Source organism: Salminus brasiliensis, chromosome 2 (genome assembly GCF_030463535.1).
Source record: "Salminus brasiliensis chromosome 2, fSalBra1.hap2, whole genome shotgun sequence".
Classification (NCBI taxonomy): domain Eukaryota; kingdom Metazoa; phylum Chordata; class Actinopteri; order Characiformes; family Bryconidae; genus Salminus; species Salminus brasiliensis.
The window spans coordinates 38453472-38479540 of NC_132879.1; the positions used below are offsets into that span (position 1 = coordinate 38453472).

Below are 26069 nucleotides of genomic sequence, written 5' to 3' on the forward strand. Positions count from 1 at the left end.
TTTTACAGGATTTACTGAAAGGAAGACACATGTGCTGAAAACGCTGCTCAGGGCTTAGGCCATTAAAACTGTAAATCATTAAAAAAATTAAAAAAAACACACATTCCTCAAAGCCCATTCAGCCTTAGCATTTCTGTATCTGTAGTAACTGTACATTAATCACATACTAACTTGCATCCAAAAAATGAGAGATGAGCAATTACACCACAAAAAAGCATGTTTAGAGGTGTGAAGTGAAGAGCTTTCTTACCATGTACTGCTCCAGGTTTTTGCCTTTAAAGCTGATGGGGGTTTTGTAGCCCACAGGAATGAGCAGCGGATCTGGATTCTCAAACTGAGGACACTTGTCATTCTGCAAAAAGCAGAGAAGAACATGTTCACCACCATCACAGTGGCAAAACATAAGCATCTAATAATCTACCTGCTCGGGATGGAGTTTAGGATAGGATTTTAACACTACTACTAATCTAATCAATACTGTTTACAAATTCAGTAAATTATTGATACTAACACCACTACTATTCAATCAATACTACTTAATGATTGCACACATTATGGTGACCAACAGCACTAATCTAATCAATACTTCTCTTAAGGCACCTAAACATATAAACACACATATAAACAAACATAATATTTTAAATCAACAACAGAATCGCCTTTGATTTATTCATCTTGTGACCTCACCTCTGTATGCCTGATGATGTTAGCGCTGTCCACACTGTCATCTTTATCACCGCAGGTGTGATCCTGCATGTTCCACTGGCAGCCCCACTCACTGGTCACACACACTATGCACCTAAACAAAAATACATTGTTTTGAACAACAACAGTGAGAGAGGGAAATAAACACGGTGGAAATGATACAAAAGGAAAACTGGGTTCTTTATTAAAAATAATGGTTGCATATAGATAACTGACAACTTAAAAAAAGCCATTCTTCCCTCTACCAGTGAAATGTTCCCCATGCGGCTGTCTGCAACACAAGCCCAAAGCATTAGTGCACCCTTTTTTCTCCAAACATTCCTTTGCTCGCTCATATCTGTGCCCGCATTGCTGAACCATCATAGTCTTCTGCAGTCAAACAGGGTTTCTGATTTGCCTTTACAAAAATTCTACATACTGTTCTCTCAGAAAACCTCCAGACCAAAACTTGACCTTGACTGTCCCTGTTCCCTGCCATTTCTTAACTGCTACCTAAAACTGCCATGTTCTTACAGCCTTCTCCAGAATGCAACGGCATCTATAGCATCCGTTATTTTAATGCTAAGTTGTAAGCAGCTGCCTAGAAGATCCCATGGCTGCTGCTGGTAGCTGGGACAATAGTTGAGAAGTTAGGGATTTTGAAAGCTTTGAAATTCGCATTATCTGGCCTTACCTAACGATGAACGTGAACCAGCTAGAACCCCAACAAGCTCATTAAGGTTTGAGACTGAGGGTGCCATCCTGCATTAATGAACATTACACCGGAGTGGATTTGTGTTTAGTGAGCTGTACACGGGTCGTTAGCACTTACGGTGTGTTTGCTGCCTTCTTCACGACTGCAGCACAGTTGTAGAACTTGTACTCGTGGGCCGCCACCTCTACTGTTTTATTCACTATTATCTTCACAGGAACAGCTAGAAAGTCTGTGGAAACAGAAGTTAGGTATACTTTACAGGTCCACTTACTACATTTACACCGTATGTTTGTGGACACTTTTTCTAATGAATGCATTCAGCTACTTGATGTTGAACCTATTGCTGACACAGGTATACTGGCCAAGTCCCTGTAAAGAAGTACTGACAATAGAAGAGGACTCTCTAATGTATACGCATGATCCTATTGGCAGCATGCCGACTGTATGACTATTTCATGAAACTATTAAATGATAAACAATATACTGGTGGTGTAATTGTGCTAGCGTCATGGTTCCGGCTTTAAATTACACTGACATCATGTGCATTCTACGTGTTGATTGGCCAGTGATTTATGAGAGGTGAGCAGGTGAAGGGTCAGTAAGGATTTAGCATGAGGTCTGACCTTGTGTTTCAGGTGTGGGTGGGATGCTCTGTGGGTTCGGAAGAGCGCAGACGACCCGGCCTTCATTCATTGCTGCCTTGCTAGGAACGTTGCCAAATAGACACTCCGGTTCATCGTTCACAATGCTTGGCATGGCATGTACAGTGATCTGCACCTGAGAGAAAGGTAAAACCAAGACAAAAATACACTTCTAAAAGTCTACAGATGTTTAGCAGACCAGCTGCACACAGATACAAGGACAAACTTAGCGTCATCAGAGCAGTAGCTCTGCAACACAACCAAAAGCAAGAACTGTTCATGGGTAAAGCGATGTCAAATGAAATTAAATCACTACGGCAGGGAAAGCCAAGCGAAGAAGAGATGGGAAAATTGATATTCAGCATGGAAGTGTGAAGAAGTGTAGCTCATTCATTAGAGCTGACCCATGAAGTTAATTCAAGGGTACCGGCAGCCTTGGCCTTATTACATTCTACGAAATACGAATGCTTATAAATGAAACCAGAGAAATGGAGCATATTCTGAAGTCAGTGGAGTCAGAAGGACAGATTAAATTTCTCCAAGAACTGGTGGCTTGTCAGACGATCAGCTGAGGCTTTCTGTTTTTGTTAAAAATTAAACACCCTTGCTAGACAGTGGAGAAAGGCAGGACCCAACTGACCTAAAAAAAATGTATGACAATTTCAAAATTCAAGTAGCTAAAAACTAACTCCAATATTATTAGTCCATGATGATTTGAAAAGATCAAATAAAAAAGAAAGACAGCAATACTTTTTGTAAAACAGAATCAAGTTGAAGGTTTTCCTCAAGTCTGCTTAATATTAAAAAAAGAATGAAATATTATAGTTCTATCACTGGGATTCTACAGCTACTGATACATTCATGTGAGCTCATTATTGGCTGATATTCTCAATCAACCAATCTTTCTAGTGAAAAGTAGAAAATCCAAGTAGATATACTTGGTACTTGGTATACTTGGTAAGTATACTTTATATCTATCAATACAGTATGTGTCAATTTAAGAGAAAGGCACCCATTATGGTGTACATGTTGAAATCCTGACATTAGAATGTATTTATTTATTTATTATGAATGTATATATTTATAAACTGACAGTATAAAAAGTACTATGTCGCCTTTTTTCTAATATTGATCAATATTTCCAAGTTAAAAATTCACAGGAAACAAATGGAATGTTTGGCCTCAGGGACAGAAGTGTTCAGTTTAAACCAACTGCTGGGTTATCATGACTTAGTGAAGGCTAGTTTAATACATTTACATATTAATACAGGGAAACTAAATCATTATATACACTATATGTGGAAACCCCTTCTAATGACTGCATTCAGCTATTTTAAGTTGCACCCACTGCTGTTCAAATGCCCACCCTGTCTAGTCCCTGTGAAAAAGCACTGCCAATGGAATAGGACTGGAGCAGATAAACATGAACCTGTTGGCATTATGCCTAATGTCAGAAGAGTACAAAGCTCCTCAGAATTGAGCTGTGGAGCAGTGGAACGGTGATCACTGGAACGATGGTGCTCTATTCAATACGTTTGGGATGAGTTTGGGAGTCAGGGATAGGTGAGAGACAGTTACAAACAAAGAAATGAAGCTGTTGCACAAAATATCCAATTTTTTTTTTTGGCTGTTTACCACTTTGACAAAATTGGAATCTGGCAGTTATCTTTTTTACATTTGGGTGAGAGGAAATTTTCTTTGCATATACCATCTTAGATAGCAATTAATGGTATTGCTATGTAAGTAATATTAAGGTATTAATAGGTACTAGGTATTAATAACCCAGCTCTAACCACCGATTACACCAGAGATCATGGCATGTCCAACAAAACCTAAAGCTTTGATGGCGTGAAGCAAGGATACACATAATTGTTTTTTTTTCTCCCCCCATGTCAACATGACACTGCATAGCACTGCACATGCTTAGAAAGCCGGATCGCTAGAGTAAAGATTCCAATTTATTTATAAGATAACTTCAGCAAAGGAGACTGTAAGTGGAACTGACCTGCTGAGTCTTCTTGCAGCTGATGTTTGGCGGATCGAAGGCCTGGATAGTTACACACTGCTGGTTAGGGCTCCACAGCCACGCGTTTGTCTCCTCACCTCGACGGCACTCGTTCTTTCTGGTGCAGCTGTGAGACGAGCAGAGGGAGAATTCAGCAATAATGAGCTGCTGACCTGAGCTGATCATTAAACAAACACGCCATTAAACTCATGGACTCCTATTCTTTCAACTAGTTTACTTTACGCTGCAGTCGCTGAGTAGTTCAAACACATTGATTTATGTCAAATTACACTCCAATTTCTATCAATCTCAGTAAGCCACACACACCAGCCGCAGCCTTAATGCGCTAAAAGAACAACCTGCATGACTCTGTTTTTAACCCCTTCATAAATCCGATACTGCTTACATCCCAAGGCTCATTATTCAGTAACTACATTAAAAACACAAAAACATGCAAACCGTCTGATGCCTGATGGAAGCAACAGGAGTGAATGAAAGGAAGCCTGGACTTAAGCCTAGTGGGTTAAAATCACTCACCGGCCCTCCAGCACACACCAGCCGCAGTATGGATCCCGCAGCTTCACACAGGACATACAGTTTGTCTCCTGTGCGCACGCTTGCACAGGCACTTTAGTGATCTAGAGAGGGAAGCAGAGGGTCAACATGTTGAAACAGACATTTATTTGATGAAGTGAAAAGAGAAATACAGAAGCTGAAGTTAAAATGTAAAATAAATACATTGAAATAAATTCATTGCCCATGCATGAATATCTGAATTCACATACCCCTATGTAATAGTGTACAGACAGGACATGTTCATGTTTATCAATGCAATATCAACACTTTTGGAAAAACAAAAAAACTTTTACATTATAAAATATAAAACATTATGCACAGTATTATAATACAAGAAATGGCACCGAAGTGGTACCGAAGTGGTGGAACGAGCATTCCCTGGGTGTCTGAACGGCTGAGTCACTCATTGTCTTCAAACGCAGACCGAAGACCCACCTCTTCCGAGAATACTTGGACGAATAACAAGTACTATGGTCACCTTATTGTCTTGTGTTAGTAATGTCTAAGCTTAGAGGCATCTTTGAACTATTAGTCTATTCTAACTAGCTAAGGTTTCCTTGTGCAAATAGCAAAGCACTTTTTGTAAGTCACTCTGGATAAGAGAGTCTGCTAAATGCCGTAAATGTAAATGTAAGTGACAAAATGCAAAAAAATATAACAATTATAACAAATATAAAATAATTTTATCTGTATTGAGGTCACATCTGCTGAAACAAAATTTTGAGTGCTAATATTGCCTGAAAATGGCACTTCCAATGAATCTCCTTAAATATCAGTCCGCCGTATTGACCAGACCCTTACAAACATCACCACCACAAAATTAACAATGCATTTAACCCAGCTACCTTTCAGCAAAAGCACTGAAGTACAGAACAGAGAGCAGTGTGACTCTTCCTCAGCGATTAAATAAAGCAGCATTTGTTTAAAGATTAAAAGAGCTATTTTTTTTTTGTCCCCTCACTGTGGAACTGGCAGCGGTGTGCTGTGGTTGTAGGTAAGGCCAAAAGCCGAGTGCCAACACACAGCATTCCCTCTTTTGTACTGTATAGAATTGTGATGTTCTACAGATTTCTTTTGTCCAAACCAGCCTGAAATTCGCTTTTCCCCCAGATTCTCACTTTGACCTAAAATCTATAAAAGATTAGATATATATTATATATCTAATCTTTTATTATTATTATATATTATTATATATGTATTATATATTAGATACATATTAGAGATAAGTTTGTTTATATCTGCCTTATAAATGTTGATTCTAACTGTTTAAACTTTAATTCTGTTATGATTCGGTAATGTAGGTAGTTGTGCAACTGTGAGCAGGTTACCAACCGTCTTGGAAGTGGTAACATAGATGTGATCCATGCTGGAATCAAAAAAAAGGGTTTTGTTGACCGGGCCGTCTGAACCGTCTCCTGGAACCTTGTTATAAGCATCAGACTGAGTCCCCAGATGCACCTGGAAAGAGAAAAATCAGAGAGTTAATCACAGTACATAAAGGTTTATATGTCTGCTACAGTGTCAGTGGGACTACATATGAAAACAGATATTTAGCTACCACTTGCAAAAGTAAAGGTACAACCAGAATTGACAGACAGCAACTTATTATTAATACAGCATCCAATCAAATGACAATTCCCAATGTGTCTTTAGGGCTTTAGCCCTCCTTGATTATTAGATTACAGAACCTATATTCCATATAGTTTACTATATGTTCTGCTGTATTTTGAGTTTTTTGGAGTTGGCAAAATGCAAATCTCACCTTAATCACCTCTCCCAGGCTTGTGCCTAGAAAGGCCACAGTGTGCTTATTCTCCACAGCCACTGCCACGGCTGTCAGCATGCCTTTCCTGGTGTATGCAGGGCTGACTGTTAGAGCGTACTCCGCTTTACTGGCCAGAGGAGACGGCAAGAATTCCGCACCGCATGGGTACTTCTCCATCATATCTTTCTGCTGTGCACATAAACAAAAAGAGATGTTGCTACATTTGTCCTTAATGACGGGTTTCACTTTGATTTATCATTTGTGGCTGATTATACATGGTGAGTAGCGGCTGCCCTCAATTTAAAGGGCCCATACCGTACATTTAGGCCTTTGGTTCCTGAGTTGAGAGGCATGTCAGGAGCCATGATTAGTAGCTTAACCAGCAGGCTTTTAACATTTAAGCTTTACATTTAATTTAGTCTTTCTTGCTACAATAGCAGCACAGCAAGCACTTTGCTGTTCCTTTGTAATGTTTGAATTAAAAGAACGTTAGATAAATACGAAGTACTTTATCATTGTCTTATTCTTTACAGTTTCTCTCATCCTCTAAAAAGCCGCTTCACTCTTCTCTACGTTTTCTACGTCTAACTGTTCATCGCAAATATCACAGTTTTCTATGTACACCCACTGGAATTAATCACAGTATGAGTATCTAAACCAGGGTTGAGAACATGCTAACCGCAGCAGCAACTGTTGTTTTTGTGGAGCTGAAATTATGACAGGAATCAAGCTGAACGTGCCTTGTGACTCAACTCCTCAGTTAAACATCAGGCTTAGTGGGAGTGCGACAGTTACAACCACCAAAATGTGCTGGACACTAGCCCTCCAGGACCATGGAATATTTTTTTCTCAAAGCTGCAGAAAACACATCGCCACACATGCCTACCTCTCTCTTTGTGGTGCAAATGGTCTCGGTTTTGGAGGAGTAAGGTGAGTAAACAGATTTAGGTTTGTCGTCAGGCAGAAGCTCTCCTCTGTAGCAGGACTCGATCACATCCTTCAGTCTGCGGTTAATGCTGCTGAGGGGGTACATGCAGAGCGCCGATGTTGAGCTGTCCTCATCCGAGCTGAACACCGCAAACAGCACCTTGTCATCCTTTTTCAGTTCCCCGTAAGGGCTGGATAAGCTGAGGTTCTGAGCCAGAACATGTCCGGGGGTGCCCAGGTATGCTGCCTGCATCTTAATCACAAATAATAATAATTTTAATAGCACCTCTCTCACATCCTGTCTCTCACAAGTCAAAATTAACATACATAGCATAATTGTGGTAACGACAAACAGGTGGACTTGAGGTGCAGGGATGTACTGAAACTTCAGCCACAGAAAATTTTGCCTGTAAATGGCCAAGAATGACCCTTTCGGCCAAAAATTAATCCTCCTGCCTTAAACAATTAAAAATGTTAGAATGCATTTATTCAGCATTAAGTATTTATTCACTGATGTCTAGATAGAAGATTTCTTTTATATGGTTTAATCTAGATCTAGCTGTTTAATAGTAGATTACAACCCTAGATGGCCATTTACAAACCTACAGCCGCACAGCATAGATTGGCTTTGTTTTTAGCACTATAATAAAGCTGTAATTATTATTTTTTTCATTATTCTTAAATCCTGAGTATCCTATTCGCACTATGCCAGCTTAGCAAGCTGAGGAGATGGTTAAATCTATTGGCTACAGTTAGCTTTTAGCCAATCACAAATATCCTTTCGCTTCACTTTTGGCTTTCACTTCCACGACCCGGTTTTGGCTCCTCCTTCCCCAGACCAGGCCTCAAGCAAAGCCCTGGCCATGAAACATGGATTGCATAGCACCCCATTTTCCAATATTCAGCAGAGCCTCAGAAAACTAAGTATTATTAAACAATACTAGTTCCTCCTGAAGTGTCCATTGAGTTTTACTGCTTAGTCAGCTTTGACTAGGGCTGGCAGGGCTTTTGCTACTTTGGCCGGGTGTATGTACATTTAATACACCAGTATTAAATGTACATAAGTCAATAATACCAACGTAAATACAGTTTTTCCACTTGATAATATGTAATGAGAATTTTCTATTTTCCAATGGTCGTCACTGATGCATTTAACCACGTCCAGCATAGGTTTTTGATATAAGCTTGGTTGACCATGACTTGATTCTGAGTAACACAGATTATTAGCCTATTAAAAGAACTGATGATTGTGTTGATGATTTACAGCCTTTATAATTATTACTGAAGAACCTTTTAAAATCTTACTTTATATTACTCAATAGCTGGATTCCAAGTGTAAAACACAGAAAAATTAGATAGGCTGAAACTTTTCATTGTGGTGCACTGCTATGTAAAAGGCTGATGCACGCACCTTGTTGTAGGTGTTCTCTCCGTTGGTGCTGCAGTTGAGCTGCAGCTCTGTGTAGGAGTAGTAGTGGTCGTCGTTTTCGCACAGCCGCGCCACAAAGGTGATCTTGCGGCTTTCGCTGCTGCCAGGCGTGCGGGAGAACAGGAAGTAGATGTGGCCGCGGTCTTTAAAGGCGAGACGGAAATCGTGCAGGTAGCGGTGGACGAAGGGGCTGGCCTGCACCGTGGACGCCTCAACCACGTTCTCAAAGATGTCCATCTCCTGGTACTCCTGCAGCAGGCGTGTGCTGATGAGCTTGGAGCTGTCCGAGCCACCGTAACCTTTACCCACCAGGAAGACGGTCAGGTTCTGTTCTCGGCCAGACTCTCCCTTTCTGAAGCTGGAAATGACCCCCACCACGGAGACAGTGGGCTCTGTGGTGGCCACGTAGGTTTTCTCACCTTTCGAGTCGCTGTAGTAGATCCGTTGCTCCACGTGGCTGAGGTTCAGCAGAGAGCAGATCCCTCTGAAGACGCTGCCGCACACAACCAGGGTGTTGTTTTGCGGGTTGGGCAGCAGGAGCTTGTTGATGTTATTCGTCTCCTTTGCCTCCGTGCACTGGGCGGTGATGGGTGGAGTGCAGGTAGGATTGTCATTCTTTGGGCCTGTGATGTACGCACTCTCCTTCTGCAGCTGCGCATCCAGCTGGAAGATGGAGTTGACTGCGCCCAAGTAAATGCGGCCAGTGCGTGGGTCTTGGGCCACTGTGTTGATGTCTGTTTTGGAGGAGAACTGGACAAATCGTTGATTGCAGAAAGAGTGGCCCACGCACAGCAGCATCAGGAGCGCCGCCACACACCACCACGCCATTTCTGAAAGAGAGAAGATGATGTATTAAAGCAATGAAATGAACAATATTTAATATTTAAATATTTAAAACAGATTTTTAACTTAATACATTAAAAGAAATGATTAACCGTCCAATTACGGACATAAGCCATCAAGGCAAACACCTTTACTTATGTGGAGGACACCAAAAATTATGGAAATGTGATTTTTAATGATGTTAAGTAGTCTCCTAAAAGCAAACCTAACTTCTGTGGGAACTCCAGCCACTGTACGGATTTGTTCACTGTATATACCGGTCTTCCTCATTGAGAGTTTTGGGAAGAATTTCCACGTTATATGAGGGATGTGACGATACGAGTGGAATGTCACAATTCAAATATAGAGAACAGGGGCAAAACACTTTATACACTAATTTTCAGGATTGACAATTTTCTAATCTGAGGTCCAGAATCAATTAAATTTTTAATACTGCCCACACAATAGACCACACAGATCAGTTTTGCTCAAATAAAAAGTACTCGAATGCAGAGAAAGCAGAACAAGTTGTTTTTTCAGTTCACAATGTAATTAAGAGAGTATGTAATTAAAGTTTCCAAAGGAACTGCATAAAGACCAATCACACAACAAGAGCTTCAGGAAGATGATAATGGTTGTACACTGTTCTACCGTGCAGAAACACCTGGAGAAATATGACCTTCAGTAAAGAAATAACTTTTACTTGTGTCTTCACCATAACAGTAACAGTCAAAAGACTGATGAATATACAATGGATATTTTTGTCTGCAACAAGTAAAGTATGGTATGTGAGTACAAAATTTCATGAAAAGAAAATCTCTGTGAAAAGGGAGGGGGGGGGTGGTAAAAATCATACAATGCTTTGGGCTTGTATTGCAGCCACTAACATGGAGAACGGATTTAAAAAAAAAAAAAAAAAAAACACAAAACAGCAAATTCTAGAAGTAATCACCACACTGAAAAAAGGCTGAGAAGAGCCATGCTTCTGCAGTAGGACAATAATTAACACGTTTCAACATCCACCATCCAATGGACCATCCGGTCATCTTTCACACACTTGGTTATTGAAAGTAATGTGTACTCTACTAATTAACTTTTTCACTTAGTTTTTGGTTAGAGATATTATGTTAACATGTTTAGTATTACTCATCGAAATCATCCAACTCTACGTAGTCAGATGATAGCAAGGATATCCTAAGGTTGAACACTTTCCATGACACACACTCACCCGTGTGCATTCATGCATGCAAGCAATCTCACAAAAACTTCAAACTGGCAAAGTCTGTATAAGCACTTTTACCTAAAGCTGAGGAGCATAGAGAACAGCTAGCAAATCTATTCTGCTGCTCCCGTCTTCTCTGTGTGATGCTGGCCTGAAGACTCCTGAATGATCCGACTGGGCAGATAAAAAGAAAAAGGCATTTTCAAAGAGACCCTCTTTGGCACTTTTTTCTTTATCCATTCCTTTCATCCGTACCCACGCCACTTCACTGCTTTTCAAACACCACAGCGGAAGTCAAGCGCTCATCAAAGGGCTGAGAGGCGGACAGCCTATGGAAGTGAAAAAAAAAAAAGTGCCATGGTGGATTCTGGGAAAAGCCCTCAGCAGGTGGGCTTAAACAAAAGCAAAAAATACAATCTTTTCACCCCCTCCTTTCTGCAAACAACCCTCATTATCCTTTACAATGGTAATCTTATTGTAAGGGCAATGGCGTCATTTGACAATGATCTTGAGTTCAGTGGCGCTGATAAAATCATGCAGGTGATCCTGGGCTCTAAAAAGTGTTCCACTGCCACACTAACAGGACACTACAGGACGTACTGGATTAGTACGGAGACGTCATCCAACATCAGTTTGTGTATAGTTTCATGCAAAAAAAAAACAAAACAAAACAAAAAAAAAAACGTCATGTCAGCTTTTCTAAGAAAACAATGGCTTAGACTAGCTCTTAAAAGAAATCCACTTTCCCTATACCACACTGATGCTGACTTATACGCATGAGAAGTTGGGAGTGTCACACTCAGCAGCAGAACTGAGAATTTCCACTTTAGCTGGAAGGCAGAACCATTCAAAACCAGCATGAGGACGGACGCTGTTCTAGCTTTGACCGAGCCTGCGTTAGCGCCGAAGGTTAGTATTTGTTAACCACACAGTGGCCTAGCTGTCTTATTAATCAGCAAACGTTGTCATTTGTCTACCAGCCAGTCACTGTTCCACTAACAGCACAATTTCATCAAAACGTGCCAATGATAGAAATAAAAAATATGTCAACAGAAAACGCATGTGAGTAATATACAGGGCTTCTAAGGTTTGCATTGCATCAGTAGTAGCAAGCCTATCAAGTAGTCCATGAAAAAGAGTTTGAGAACTTGCATAAGAAATGTTTGCAGACTCTGGTCTTACTTCTTTAGTCAAGCTGTCGGCAATTAGTTTCCTATTCGAGAAAAGGTGCAGACTCTTCTTGGGAGTTCTTAGATGTTCTTAGGGACATAAATGTTTTTCATTCGACTCTGGTTTGTTGATGGTAAGGAGAAAGGGAGCTGATGTCTCGGTTAAAGACTCATGTCTGTGCTTCCTTCTGGCTCTACTTTTTAGCCAGGCTGCTATAGCGAGTCTATAGCTATGAGTCTGTACTCTGTTTTACCTCACATAGTGTCCAGTCTCGTCAAACACAATCTGAATATCTGAGGTTCCTTTTGCTGAGCTGAGCCACCCTCTTGTCTTGTTTGGTGCTAGTGTAAGATTGACATTGATTGGGTCAACTGGGATTCTGCAGTCATGTAGTCGCCCTCACGTGACATTCACCCTCTGGCTGAGCCAGAAAATCCTACCAGCATGCGCCACTCATCTCTCTCTGACTAATGAAGACTGATCCCTGCATACTCTTAGCTAAACCATTACTACTAATGTTATCAATCATGCATACAGTTCTTTACATAGTCTTATTAACATGGCAATCATATGTTACTACTTTTAATGGGACATTTAAAATGAATCTCCGGTTTTCAATGGATAAAACTGAGCATTCTTTAAAGTGTAAGGCTATAAACCAGAGTTGCCCCTTTTGAGTCTCGGCTCATCTCAAGGTTTCCTCTCGCTCCGAGAGAGTTTTTCATTGTCACTGGCTTACTCATTTGGGGCTCGGACACAGATCTCGGTAAAGCTGCTTTGGAAGAATTCCCATTGTTAAAAGTTTAGCCGCTATACGGATAAACTTGAACCCAAGACCATGCATCGATGTTGAAGCTACAAAGCAAAGAAAGCACCATGTTCTGTTTACATAAAAGGAAGCGGCTTGTTATTTCCAAATGCTGAGAGGATTACTTTATCGTCGCATGCTGTGGGCTGATGTTAATGCTGGGATGTGCATGTGTGTGTATAGATTGTAGGTGTACCTAAGAAAGCATTTCAACTTCTACAACAACTTCTATAACACTAAATAGATTTGTACCAAATGTGATGGAGAAAGTAGCACTTAGGATTATTGTGTTTTGTCCTTTCTTAAATTGAAAGGGTACATTTGAGAGTGGCAAGTATTGTTGGTAATCAGTATCATCTTGCAAATGAGGATCTTGTTCTTCTATTGATATCAACATGGATATTAAGTCAGGAATAACAAGACTGTGCAGCAGTTTTATCCAAGTGTGGCGAGTATTTTAAGTCCCTTGAGCTGATTAGTGGTTCGCATATATTTGTATGAATTTGTTGTGTGCGCGTGAGCTCCTCATTTGAAATTCCAATGTATATATTTTAATACTTACAAAAGACAATAAACCTGAACTGATGAACTGCAGAGAAAGATGGCAGGGCTATAATATGCCCAATAGTAACATAGTGTACCGAAAATTATGGATTACAGTCAGCCAAAACAGTAAAAACATTCTTAACATTATAGTGTTAATACTAAAATGAACTAAAACTGAAAACACAATATATTTACTAGAATTTAATTTAAATGTAATTAAAATCACAGAAATTATTAACCAATTTTAGCATTACATTAAATTATTTGGGTTATTACCCCCTTGAAATAGATACAGGCTAAGTCTGGGTGTAATTCTAAATAATCAACACAAATATTCTCAAAATAATCAGGATTATTAAATATATTCACTATAAGCTGCAACGCTACTGATGGCTGTACCAGTTGGTAGGATCCTTCATATACAGGTGTGGTCCTATCTAACCTAACGGCTCTGCTGGTTTATCCTTTGAGACCTTCAGTGGTACACAACCCTTTACAACCCCTTTGGTGCGAAACCTTTTTAACAAACTGATGAAAGCACCTGCAAGATGTGAGACACTGCAGCAGGAGAGTTTGTAAAGACATGTTCTGGAGTGTTAATATACTGTATATATTTTTTTATGTAACGTCAATCTAACTTTTTTTTACCCGTGGCGTATTAGCACAGCCTGCATCGACCATTTCAAATGTGCATGCCCTGAAATAGAGCCTTTGTATACCAGTGCTAGCAAGGTTTAGGCTGTTCTAGACTTTAGGGTACAACAAATGTCAAAATACCAACCTAGCCAACGGGCTGATAATCAACATAAACTAACACCACCTGAAGAAGCCGGTTAGAATGATTAGCAGCACCCGAGCACGCTAGAGTGTCATTAAGCAGTTTTTCTTTAGGTAGAGTCATGGCTGGCAAGAATCAGTAAATAAACTTTAATGTCAATGAAATACACATTTAACCGCTTATTGTAATTATGTTTTATTTCAGGTTAAAACAATGTTAGAAACTTTACTTTTCTGAGCAGCTGATGTGAGACTGGGATAGGATTACTACTGGGATAGGAATAGCTACTGTTGGCTAGCTATAAGGTTACAAAGTTTATTTCCACTTCAGAAAGATTACCAAGGAGATCTCCTTAATATCTCCAAGTAGTTTCTCCAAGACAACAATGAAATCAGATGGAAAGACCAAGAAGTCTTCTGCTGCTCAATTGCGTCTCCTGAGAAAGACCTCAGCAAATTCACATTTCTCCTCTTGATGTTTTAAGTCCAGATTTCAATAAAGTGTCAAAATATGTGCCAAAAATACCACTCATTTACTAAAGACAAGAGCCTCAATATGAACTCACTTTTTATTCAAGACTAAAAGCCTGTTCAGCTCTGATGTTGTGAGTTACGACATTAAATGGACAAAAGTATTGGGACACCTACTCATTAACTGCTTCTTCTGAAATCAGTGGTATAAAAGAGATTGTCCTGCTTTTGTCGGACTAACTTTGTGTCAATTGTACGGAACGTGTTTAATTAGGGTTACAAAGCTTTAGTCCCTCACTTTTGAATATGGTGTGTATCTCTCTCTCTCTCTCTCTCTCTCTATATATATATATATATATATATATATATATATATATATATATATATTTATTACTTTACAATTGCTTTCCTGAAAACAGTATGAAGTCTTGAAACGGATGACATCAAGAAAAGAAAGATCTTGTGTCTCATTTTATTGTCTAAATGTTATTTCTCAGCTTTCTCCTCTGGGAAGTGACGCTGGGTCAGTTTAAAAAGCAGCAGCAGACTAAAGAACATCATGGACAATAATCATTTTCCTTCTTTCAAATTTGGGTCGAAATACTGTGAGAATATTCAATCACAAACCCGGTATCCTGAATCAAATTATGGGTCGAATGCATCATTACACCCCTAGTCCTGATCACTTATGAACAATGAGTTCCAGCCATTGGTCCAAACTAAATTGCCCATTCAAAGTAAACACAAAGTGGCCGCTCTGTGGAGCCTCTTTGAGAAGCTGAGCAGTACAAAGTACAACTGTGCGAGATTAGAAGCAGAGGGAGGTTTTGTTACCCCTAGTCCAGTTAGCATAGTCAAAGGGCAGTGATATATTTCTGTTGATTCAGCGCGAGTCTTCTGGGAATTACTCACACATACACACACACATACACACAAAGGAGCTTAACAATGGAGAGACTGGAAGAAAAAAAAAATTGCAATGTTGCATTCCTTATGAATGAATAAGTACAGTGATCACACATACAAACACACAGCAGCAGTTTTGATAAAAGTTTGTTATCCAGGGTGTGACTATTACAAGTCATGAGACCTTTTACAAAGCAATGTCTTCTTTCCACCCTGGTAAAATCCCCGGATGTACACGCCATTCTTCAGCAAACAGAAATCCAGCCTTCATACTCACATGACGGAAAACTCGCACACAGGCACATCCTAATCTGTGAGAAACCTCCAGCAGCCAAAATAAGAGACTGGACAACCTTCCCCCCATCTGGGAGGATGGGTGGTGGGGATGGGTACCATCTGCACACTAGTATATGAATGTGTGGGCACAAAACATTTCTACCTGGACTGCTCCAAAGGCTGAGGCGAGGGCAGTCTTCTAACAATAACACATTGTTACCTTAAAGCTTTTCTCTTATCACCACCGTACACTCAGTGCCTTCCAGGCCTTGGCCAAGTGCCCAGAATAAATTCAATTAAAGAAGAAAAACTTTATACTGTGGAGTTATTTCAGCAATTCAGCCACATGGGCACTTTCAACTGGCACTGTAAAAACATACAGAGTCATCAGTAACACCGGATTACCCTACAGTTGATGGCTGACAGTTATGTTTGTTGTTTGTTTGCTTATTTATTTATTTTACACAGTCCTTTATGGTACGCGAACATTTTATGAGGTCTTAAAATGACTAAAAAAATGCTACATTAAAGCTAAGAGCAATTTTCCTTCTGTAGAAAAGTTTTCGGACTTTTACTGCAGTACAAAAAAAATTAATAAAAAAAGGCCCTCGAGCGGATGCCAATAGAATGGAATAAATGGGGTGCTCTGCTTGGCTTTGAGCTTGGTGACCCTGGGAGGCTCATTTGTGACTGCTCCAGAGCGGCCCATTCATCCCATTCAATTTGCAGTGCTCTTCTACTTAGAATATACAAGCTCTGCCAGTAATGAGCGCACCTTAAAAGAGCTAATTTCACTCATTAGAAGGGGTGTCTTGATACATTTGGACATACATCGTATAGTATATGTTCACATGCACACGTGCTTGGGATGTAATGCTCTAGCAGCTCAAGATGGTCGAGGTTGAAGTTCATGGTCAAGTCGAAATTCATTCACATCCAGCAAGAAAGTCAATAAATGATCCATAGTGAAAACAGAGCTCCCAGAACGGCCCAGAGTTGGCCTCGCCCAAACATCATTAGTCTCACCTGTGGTCCGTTTGTTTTCTAGTTTCTGTTCCTTGTATCCAGTCTAGGTTTCTAGCCCCACCCCCTAGACCTTATTCTGGTCTTATCCTTAGATTCGTGGCCATGTTTATGGGAATGCCTCAGATGACACTGTCTGCGCACTGTGATTACAATTTGACGAAAAGTCCTAATAATCTGTGCTCATCTAAGCGCCTCCAGCAGTTGGTTTTTACAATGGCTTCAGTCTGAAGGGCAGTACAAGTGACTCAGAGTTGCGGCACCATATTTAAATAATGTTCGGACTCATTAATGAAGTCAATAAATAATAAATCAGTGCCACCCAGTGAGGAACTCTGCAAAGTGCCTGTCATACAATGCTCTCAGAAATAAAAAGGAAACTCCTTTTTCTTACACTAGAGGGTGGTGGTGTTGGAGACGCCCAGCAGACGCTCAAATATGTGAGACCAAAGCACCCTGAATGCCAATGGCCATCAACACAAATACCAATCACATTTCCTACAAACGAGGAAGTAAGCAACACTGCCAGTACAACAATGAGCAACCTACGGGGCCCAGAGCATTCCAGATAACAGAGCTGCGGAGGAGGCGGAGCAGGACATTTTTAAAGTCTTGATTGCATCATCAACTGTGGGAGTGGTGTGTGGCTTTAACTGAAAGAACCAAACCTTTTAAACTGTTTAAAAAAAAGAATAGAAAGAAAAAACATTTTGGTAATATAACTAAATGAAATTTCTTTGGAGAAAAAAATAAAATATTAAGACACTTTATGCCCTTTAAAGCTTGCATCCCCCCCTTTGGCTAAAACAACCTCAATTAGACGCTTCCTAGAACTGTTTACCAGTCTATGTATATATACATACGACCGCCCCTATCCTGTCACTGAATACAAACAAATGTGTGTGTGTCTATTAGAGAGAGTGAGCAAAATGAGTGACCGAGCCTGTCTGTGTGTATGTGTGTGTGTGTGTGTGTGTGTGTGTGTGTGTGTGTGTGTGTGTGTTTCAGAAGTGGTGAACGCAGTGAGGAGCTGATTTAACGCTCCTGTGGGCACAGGGACGCTGTAGTGAGAGATTTGCTGGGTACTTTCAGCAGGATGCCTCCTGATCTCTGTCAGCTTCTTTCTATTTCCCTCTGCTCTTCTCTCTCACCTTGATCCCTCCTTCTCCCTCCCTCTCTCCCTCCACCGCTCTCCCTCAACCCTGCAGTTTCTTCCTCGAAAATCAGTTCTTCTCTTTTAAATCCTCCAACCACTAACTTCACTATTTCCATATATGCAGGCAACCTGATACCGCTACTGTGCCACTATATACTTTCCTGCAAACACCAGAAAACAGACATACTTGGACATCTCTCTTTCCCTCCCTCTGTGCCAACACATTAAATAGTGCTTTGTTAAGCAGAGAGGTGTACAGTGTGTGGTCCTTCACTCCCTAAACGGTCACCATGCTCGCATGCTATCAGTTTCTGTCTTTTAATTATGCCGCTCTCTCAGAGGAGCAGCCTGAGTGACTGACAGCTGAGCCAGACCAGGTTAATTAAGGTTGGGATCAGATCAGTCATATTGAGCACCAAACGTCTGTGTGTGTGTGCGCGTGTTGAAGAAATAAAGCAAACTCTGTGAACACACTCCAACAGAGGGAGCAGTGATGGAGCCAAGAGTTTAGCACACCAATTGCCGTTCTATTGAAATGGGTTTAGTGTTCCTGACCACTGTGTGTGTGTGTGTGTGTGTGTGTGTGTGTGTGTGTGTGTGTGTGTGTGTGTGTGTGTGTGTGTGTGTGTACTCCAGCTGGTTCCAATCATGCAGAGAAGAGGACAAAGGTTAAAGTAATTACTCATGCTGGGAAATAAACAGGTTCAGATTGCCTGCTAGCATTTGTGGCAAAGGAAGCGACAAACAGATAAAGATACAGTTATGTGGTCTGTGTGTGTGTGTGTTGAGTGTGGGAGTGTGTGTGCAATGAGTGTGTGCAAAAGAGTGATTGTTACAGTTTGTGACCATGTATGAGAATGTGTAAGAGTGTATATTAGAGGGTGTGTGAGAAAGTGTGTGTGATGGACGATTAAATTAGCAGACTGAAGATGAGAGTAGAGTAAGATAGTTCAATAAAAGAGTGAGTGGAGTGAGAGCTAAAAGTGAATGTGAGAAGTGTAAGAATGTGAGAGCAGTAATGGTGAATGTGCAAAGTGTAAGGTAATGTGAGAGTAGAGCGAGAAAGATTGTAAGAGAGTAAATGTGAGAGTATAGTAAGAGAATGAATGTGAGAATATAGTAAGAGTGAATGTGAGAGCAGAGTGAGAGTGCAAATAGAACAGTAGAATATAAGTGATTGTAAGAGTAGAGTGAGACAGCAGTAACATGAGAGTATTAGAATAACATGAGAGCATAAACGTATGAGTATAGTAAGAGTGTGAATAAGAGAGCAGAGTGAGAGTAAATATAAGTAGAGAGCAAATAGAACAGTAGAGTATAAGTGATTGTAAGAGTAGAGTGAGACAGCAGTAACATGAGAGTATTAGAATAACGTGAGAGCATGAACGTGAGCGTACAGTGAGAAAGAGAATAAATGTAAGAGTAGAGAGCGTGAATGTGAGAGTAGAGTGAGAGAATGAAAGTAAGAGAATAGCGAGCATGTGTGTGCGTGAGGCGGGAAGTGAGGGTTCTGTAAGGTAATGACGGTGGGCAGAATGGGAGCTGTGGAGCCTCAGGTGTAGCTCCGATTTCAGCACAAATGTCTAAAACAGGCCTTCAGAAACGACTCCAAACCACCAACTCCTCATGATGCAATCTGTCAGTAACTTGTCGTCTGCTATGCAAAAGTGAGGTGGGATCAAAGGGACTTGCGTGGGTGTGTGTGTGTGTTGCATGTTTTAAGCTCATACTCCACCCACGCCACAGTGGGGGTTGATTAAAGGCTGTGTTATGCTAATGTATTCCTGTCTCTCCTCGTTAAGCACGAGGCCAGTTAATTACAGTGCTGTGGAGCAGGCTGCCTGCATTAACCCCTCTGAGACAGAGAGAGACACACACAGACAGACAGACAGACAGACAGACAGACAGACAGACTCCCTTTTCTACCTCTAACGCAGGTGTGTTGTTTTCTGGAGATCGGCAGCTGCACTGTTCCACAAATGAAATTGAATTTCTGTTGTTGTAAGTGAAGGAATGGCAGGAATTCTGTATATGCTTTGTTCCTCTAAACTGCTCAGTCTTGTTAAAAATGTGACAACATGTGACCCTTAGTGTAAAAGAATCTGGACAAAGTAAATTCATACACTATTCGGACATGAAATACATGTTAATGCAAGGTGTAAACAGCATCGGACCGAGAGAGATGGGTAGAGGCAGCGGTTGCCCTGTTTTTAAAACACGATTTAGTAATGTATTTACTTAATTAACCCCTAAGTTTCAACTGCTCTTACTACAGTTTCTCATATTTTGAATAATAACAATTATTACTATTATTCTTCTTGTTACTCATCATCCTCATTATATTCATCATCCACAAAGCAAGTTCTTCTATTCATGTTTTGGCAATACCATAAAATATAGCCATGCCAACAAAGCTTACTAAAGTGAATTGAGTGAGTGAGATTGAGAGGGAGAGAGACCGAAAGAGACAGAGAGAGAGAAACAGTGAGAGAGACAGAGAGAGAGACAGAGAGAGAGACAGAGAGAGAGCGCGCAACAAAGAGAAAGTGACAGTGAGAAAGTAAGCTAAAGGTAAAGAGAGACAGAGCAAGAGAGCAAGAGAGCGAGCAAGAGAGCAAGAGAGCGAGAGAGAGAGCACACACAGGGCAAAGGAGAATCTGAGCTTGGCTGAAATGAATAAAAACGTCTTTGTTCTAAAGTTCGACTTTAAGCTTCATCTGCCTTCATACCCTTCATTACTCCTCATCTAAAGACCCTCATTTACATATGCAAAGCTTACACACACACACCCTCTGCTGTCTCACTCATTCACAATAAACTTCGCTCATATCTGTCTCTCTCTCTCTCTCTCTCTCTCTCTCACACACACACACACACACACACACACACACACACACACACACACACACACACAGAGGTAGACAGTGTCGCCCCTCTCAGTGAGCTAAAGGGAACAGCAGGCTTGCTGATTGAATTTGACTCTTCATTGTGCTGAATTCATAATTCTCTCTCTGCTCCAGCGCTTCCAGCAGGGCAAAAATACAGAGCGCTGCTGTAAAGCCCATTACCTGAAACACGCACACATACACAAGGTCAGGACCACCACCACCATTCATCCCCTCAAACACACACACACACACACACACACACACACACACTTCTGTTTAGTAGTTTCATTTATATATTCATCTGTGTTCATCTGCATCTCATGCACACACACACACACACACACACACACACACACACACACACACACACAAACACACACACAAACACACACACAAACACACACACACACACACACACACACACACACACACACACACACACAAAACGTGAGTAGGGGTTTGTATTACCTACCGGGCCTTTAATCAATTACCATCTGTTCACCTATTAGGCCCACTACTCACTGAGTCAAGGAGTTCATGAGAGTGTATTAGTGACTGCAGGCAATATTATTATAGACCATTAAATGCAGTGGGTGAACACGGGTCTGACCCCGGGTGCAGCACCCGAACTCTCACAAGCACCATACAATGTGAGTGGAGGACCCACACAAAACATGCGCACACACGCACACATCTCTAAAGGACTCAGTGCATCCAGGATCAAAAGGATTTGAGATTCCCAGTGGTTATAATACCAGGAAAAACCATTTGAAGTGGAAGCTGCCAGTGCTTACGCTCAACTTCAAATAGCAATTGTGTTAAAATCCAAGATGGTGACGTAAAAAGGCCAAAAGGACAAAGGTGATGCAGTCCAAATCTCTCCAAAAATAAGTGTGATGCAATTTTTTAAAACAGCACTGAATGTTTTGTGGTGCTGTGGTTCTGCAGTGTTCAAGTCCTTTATAGCTGTCTTAGTCTACCTAACCTCTATCAGTACAGGACCTGAAGTGTGTTGGGAGCTTATTCTTCTCTTTTTGAGGTCCCTTTGGTAGAAAATTAATGATAAAGCTGGATAAAGTGAGAGGCATCTACAACCGATAAAACAGCCTTGCTAAACCATTAGAATGCAATCAAATTTCACCCAAAAGAAGATTTAGAAACTAATCTGTGGCTAAACTGAAACTGAGCATGAAGCAAATTCAGTTCCTTAGAAATATAGCCTACACCAGAAGTTTTAAATACATGTCATACACTGTTTCTGTTTCACATTCAATAAGAACCCATCCAAAGAAGATAACCAAAAGGTCCTTTTTGGTTGATTACACAATATTACAATTTGTAAGTACTTTGGGACCAATGAGAACGTATTAAATGATTATCTTGTAAAATATCTCGTATATATCTGCAAATCAATTTTATTAATATTCACAATTCACTGAACTAGGTTTCATCCACCTCTAATGAAGACCAATATACACTTACAGCTATGCATTCATGCAATGATCTGACCAGTCATTCAGGTGGCAGCAGCACAATGTATAAAAGGGGGCATCCTAGACGTGGAATCTCAATTTGTACAGGCAAAGATTTTGGTGCCAACAGCTTAAATCCATGGAGCCAACCCGCCTTGTGTCAATAGTCTAGGCTGGTGGAGGTGGTGTAATGGTGTGTGATTGGGGGGGGGGGGGGTGTTCTTGGCACATGTTGGGACCATTAATACCATATAATGGTATTAATCTTCCATCAGCTACTTCCAGCATGATAGTGCACCACGCCACAAAGCTAAAGGCATCTAATACGACAATAAGTTCAGAGTTCTTCAGTGGCCTTTTCAGTTACTGAATCCAAGTCCAACTGAACATCTCTGGAATGTGATGGGATGGGAGAGTTGCAGCATGGAAGTGAAAAATTAGCAGGGACTGTGTAATGCAATCATGTCAACATGGACCGGAAACTTGAAGGACATTTCCAACATTTTGTGGAATCCATGCCATGAAGCAGTCATAGACAGAGAAGTTCTACCCAGTTTTACTATATAGTCTTCCTAAGTTCTTTGGACTCAAGCGACAAAACCAATGAGCGGACAAAACCAATGAGAACAAACATTCGAGCTGGCTCAAACTGTGCTCAAGCAGGTTCTGAAGCGTACAGCTGAAGTGAAAGAGGGAGCGTGGTGTGTAAAACGAGAGTTGGTGGGAGAGAAGCGGAGGGAACATAAGTAAAGCGAACACGAGAAAGAAAGGGAGGCAGGCACAGCTCAGCACAGGGAGAACAAGGCGGCCTTTGTGTGTGTGTACTGAGGTGATTGTGCTCTCTGGTGAGGGTGAAAGACAACACGGCCACTCCACTCCACTCAACTATTACAAGCCAGCCCTCCTTCTACTTGTGCACTATTTTCTGCGCAGCTCAATAAGGTCTTGTGTAAGAACAAGAGCGGAGACCGACGCTGCAGGTTCAGCTCAGCAGGAAAGTCATGGGAGAATGGGTGAACAAATGAAGCAGGCTGTTTGTGCAGGGATGCCACAATAACGTGATTAAACGCGATCAAACAAAGAAATAACAGTCAATTAAAAATGATCAATTGTGGAACTGGCAGCAATCTATGGCAGCTTACATGATGATGGTGCAAATTTTACATTCTGTCCTGGTCTCTCTTGCAGTACGGAACTGAGCCTGATAGACTTCCCTATTCAGCATTTATTGCCACATAGTGTTCTTCTATTAGCTGGTGTTCCTCTTTTAGAGGTACTTATGGTTATCTTACCCTAGTAAAGCAGCTTCTACAGACAAGTCGAGTCAAGTGAAGAGGCTTTTATTGCATTAAAAATGACTGGTCTTGAGTTTCAGGCCTTGATTGAATGCATACTGTGCAGTCAACCCTTCCACCCTTTTCCCCCTTACTCAATTTTGTTGTGACCAATTCCCACCCACTGGAAAGGCCCCCCCTCATCAAACAAAGGCACCAGTGTTGGGAGGGAGAAGGCTACCACATGCTTCCTCCAAAATGCACAAAGGACTACAGCATCTTTTTAAACTGCCAGCTAAACACACCATTCCTGAAGCTCAGCATGCTTGGAGGAGAACACTAACTTGGCCAATTCTGTTACATAATCAACATAAGAGACACTTGTATTGGCTAATATCACATGATGAGTGATGGGGAGAGGAAGGACCATCCCACTCACCCAGACAGATTGAGACCATATATGCTCTCTTGGACTCCCAAGTGGATGTTCACACCTGGAATTAACGTGCATTTTGGTAAGCCGACCACGAGGGACTGGGAAAGCGCACTACTGTTCACACCTGGCGTTTTGAGCTCATAAGTGGTCTCCAGTGACCACTTATGATCAGATTTCCACTGGAGGGGGGGTACGGGTTATTTTACTAACTTCATTGTTTGGTCTGCTAGTAAAACCGAATGGACGAGAAGAGACACTGAAAAACTAAGAAAAGCAGCTGTGTCAGTCTCTCTGCACCGACAGCCACAAGACCACACAGATTAAGCAGAATGGTATATTAGTGGGAACAGGCCAGGATTGGGACATTCATAATACTGGACATTTTGTAAACTGGCAGCAGACACATTTGCATCTGTCCATGCAGGTGGAAAAACGTGTTGGTCACAATTTCTTAACTTACATCAGTACAATCTACAGAACCTGCCGTCGTGGAGTTGTGGACAAGCCCCGCTGCAGTAAAGTCCTGATTCTAAATGGAGATGAGGCATCAGCCATGAGAATCACCCAAATCCATTAGCCTAGCCTGCTTAACCAGTATGGAAATATTGCCTATTTTCCAGCTGGGGCGGTGACTTGGTTGATATAGGGAATAGCACATTACTTTTTGGGATGCATGGTTATGTGGTAATCTTGGTCCCTGGTCACCTCTGAAGGTGGTTTGAGTGATCAGATTTTATCACGTCTTGTTCTTGGTGCTGGCCATTGCCGATAGGATCACCCAATAACTATAACCGATAACCGATCACTATAAGGGATAGTGACAGGGACAGGTTTGAGTCAGACAACCCAGGTCAGAGAAGAGAGCGCTGTTGCAGTAGTAAGAGAAAGAAGAGAAGAATGGTGGGGGAAAGACTGATGGGAGTACCGCAAAAGGCACTAGAGACACGATGAGCAGTGTACAGTCCCATCGGTTGTTCGCTCCCCACCCTACCCCTTCACTCTTTTCATCACTCTCACGCTCTCATCTTCGTTTCTCCCTCCCTCCCTCCCTCCCTACTTCCCCTCAGGGTAGCTAGAGGGACTACTGTGGAGATAACGTATCCGTTCCGCTTGATGCGTTTCTTAATTGCCCTCACTTAAATGCACATCTAAGAGCCTCATTCACTGTACACTGAATTTAATAAATTACACTGGGGTTTAATTAGACAGGGCATAGATGCCTGCGGGCTGGTGTGCATAAGCAAACACACAAAGTGCTGTACGGTCTCCCGTCTGCTAGCAGTGACTGACCCGCTCGCTCTCTATCTCTTACACACACACACTTTTAAATTTTTGTAATGACTGATTGAGAACCCTTTCTGACACTATATAGCTTTTTTTGGTTTTATATAACAATCCTACAAAAGGCTTTTGACCAATAAAAAGAAGTCTTCAATCAGTTAAAAAATAGTTCTTAGTCATCGTTCGTCTTTAAAAAAAAAAAAAAAAAAAAAAGAACTCATGAGAAACCCTTTTAAGGAGCCTAAATTCAGAAGATCCAAGTGTTGCATTTGGTAGCAATATCACATTTGGTATATTTTTAAAGAAAAGAAGGAATGCACTGGTGAACTCAGCAACACCGAAAGGCGAAAGGAGGGTGAAGGCCTACAATCAAGAACTATACGATCAACTTGAGTATGAAGGAGGACAGAAAGGGTTTTTTCATCTGTCAAACATGGTGGAGGCACTGTTATGGCACTAGCATGTTTTGGCTGTGAGTGGAACCGTGTCACTGATGTTTATCGATGATATGCCTGCTGATAGAACTAGCAGGATGAATCCTGAAGTGTACAGAGCTAAACTTTCTGCTCATATTTAGTCAAAAGCTGCAAAACTGTTAATGACCCAAAATACACTGTGAAAGAAACCAGAGAAACAAGAGCAAAGCACTTCTTAAAGTAAAGAAACTGAATGTTCTTAAACATTGAGTCTTTCTGCTAATCTCCTGGGATTTCTATGCACAACAGTGTCTAGAGCAGAGTCAGTTAGAAGACTCAGAGCGACAGAAAAAGTAAAGTGTGGTAACACCTGTGAGATAAGG

General features: G+C 41.2%; 1 protein-coding gene across 2 annotated transcripts in view; it reads right to left on the reverse strand.

The window, feature by feature from the left end:
* The window catches only part of plxnb2a.1 (plexin b2a, tandem duplicate 1), a 131489-nt gene that overhangs the window by 25471 nt on the left and 79949 nt on the right, over window positions 1–26069 (reverse strand). Inside the window, exons 1-11 of one of the 2 annotated variants that reach the window (XM_072672608.1) lie at window positions 10865–10895; window positions 8725–9572; window positions 7273–7566; window positions 6384–6575; window positions 5954–6079; window positions 4583–4683; window positions 4046–4172; window positions 2023–2176; window positions 1517–1628; window positions 688–799; window positions 251–352 (exon numbers count right to left, since the gene is read on the reverse strand). In XM_072672608.1, the coding sequence (XP_072528709.1) occupies window positions 251–352; window positions 688–799; window positions 1517–1628; window positions 2023–2176; window positions 4046–4172; window positions 4583–4683; window positions 5954–6079; window positions 6384–6575; window positions 7273–7566; window positions 8725–9570 (2166 nt within the window). In that variant the 5' untranslated portion in view covers window positions 9571–9572; window positions 10865–10895. Of the gene's footprint in view, window positions 1–250; window positions 353–687; window positions 800–1516; window positions 1629–2022; window positions 2177–4045; window positions 4173–4582; window positions 4684–5953; window positions 6080–6383; window positions 6576–7272; window positions 7567–8724; window positions 9573–10864; window positions 10896–26069 lie in introns of those variants that run through there. The other variant, XM_072672607.1, reaches the window with a different exon arrangement.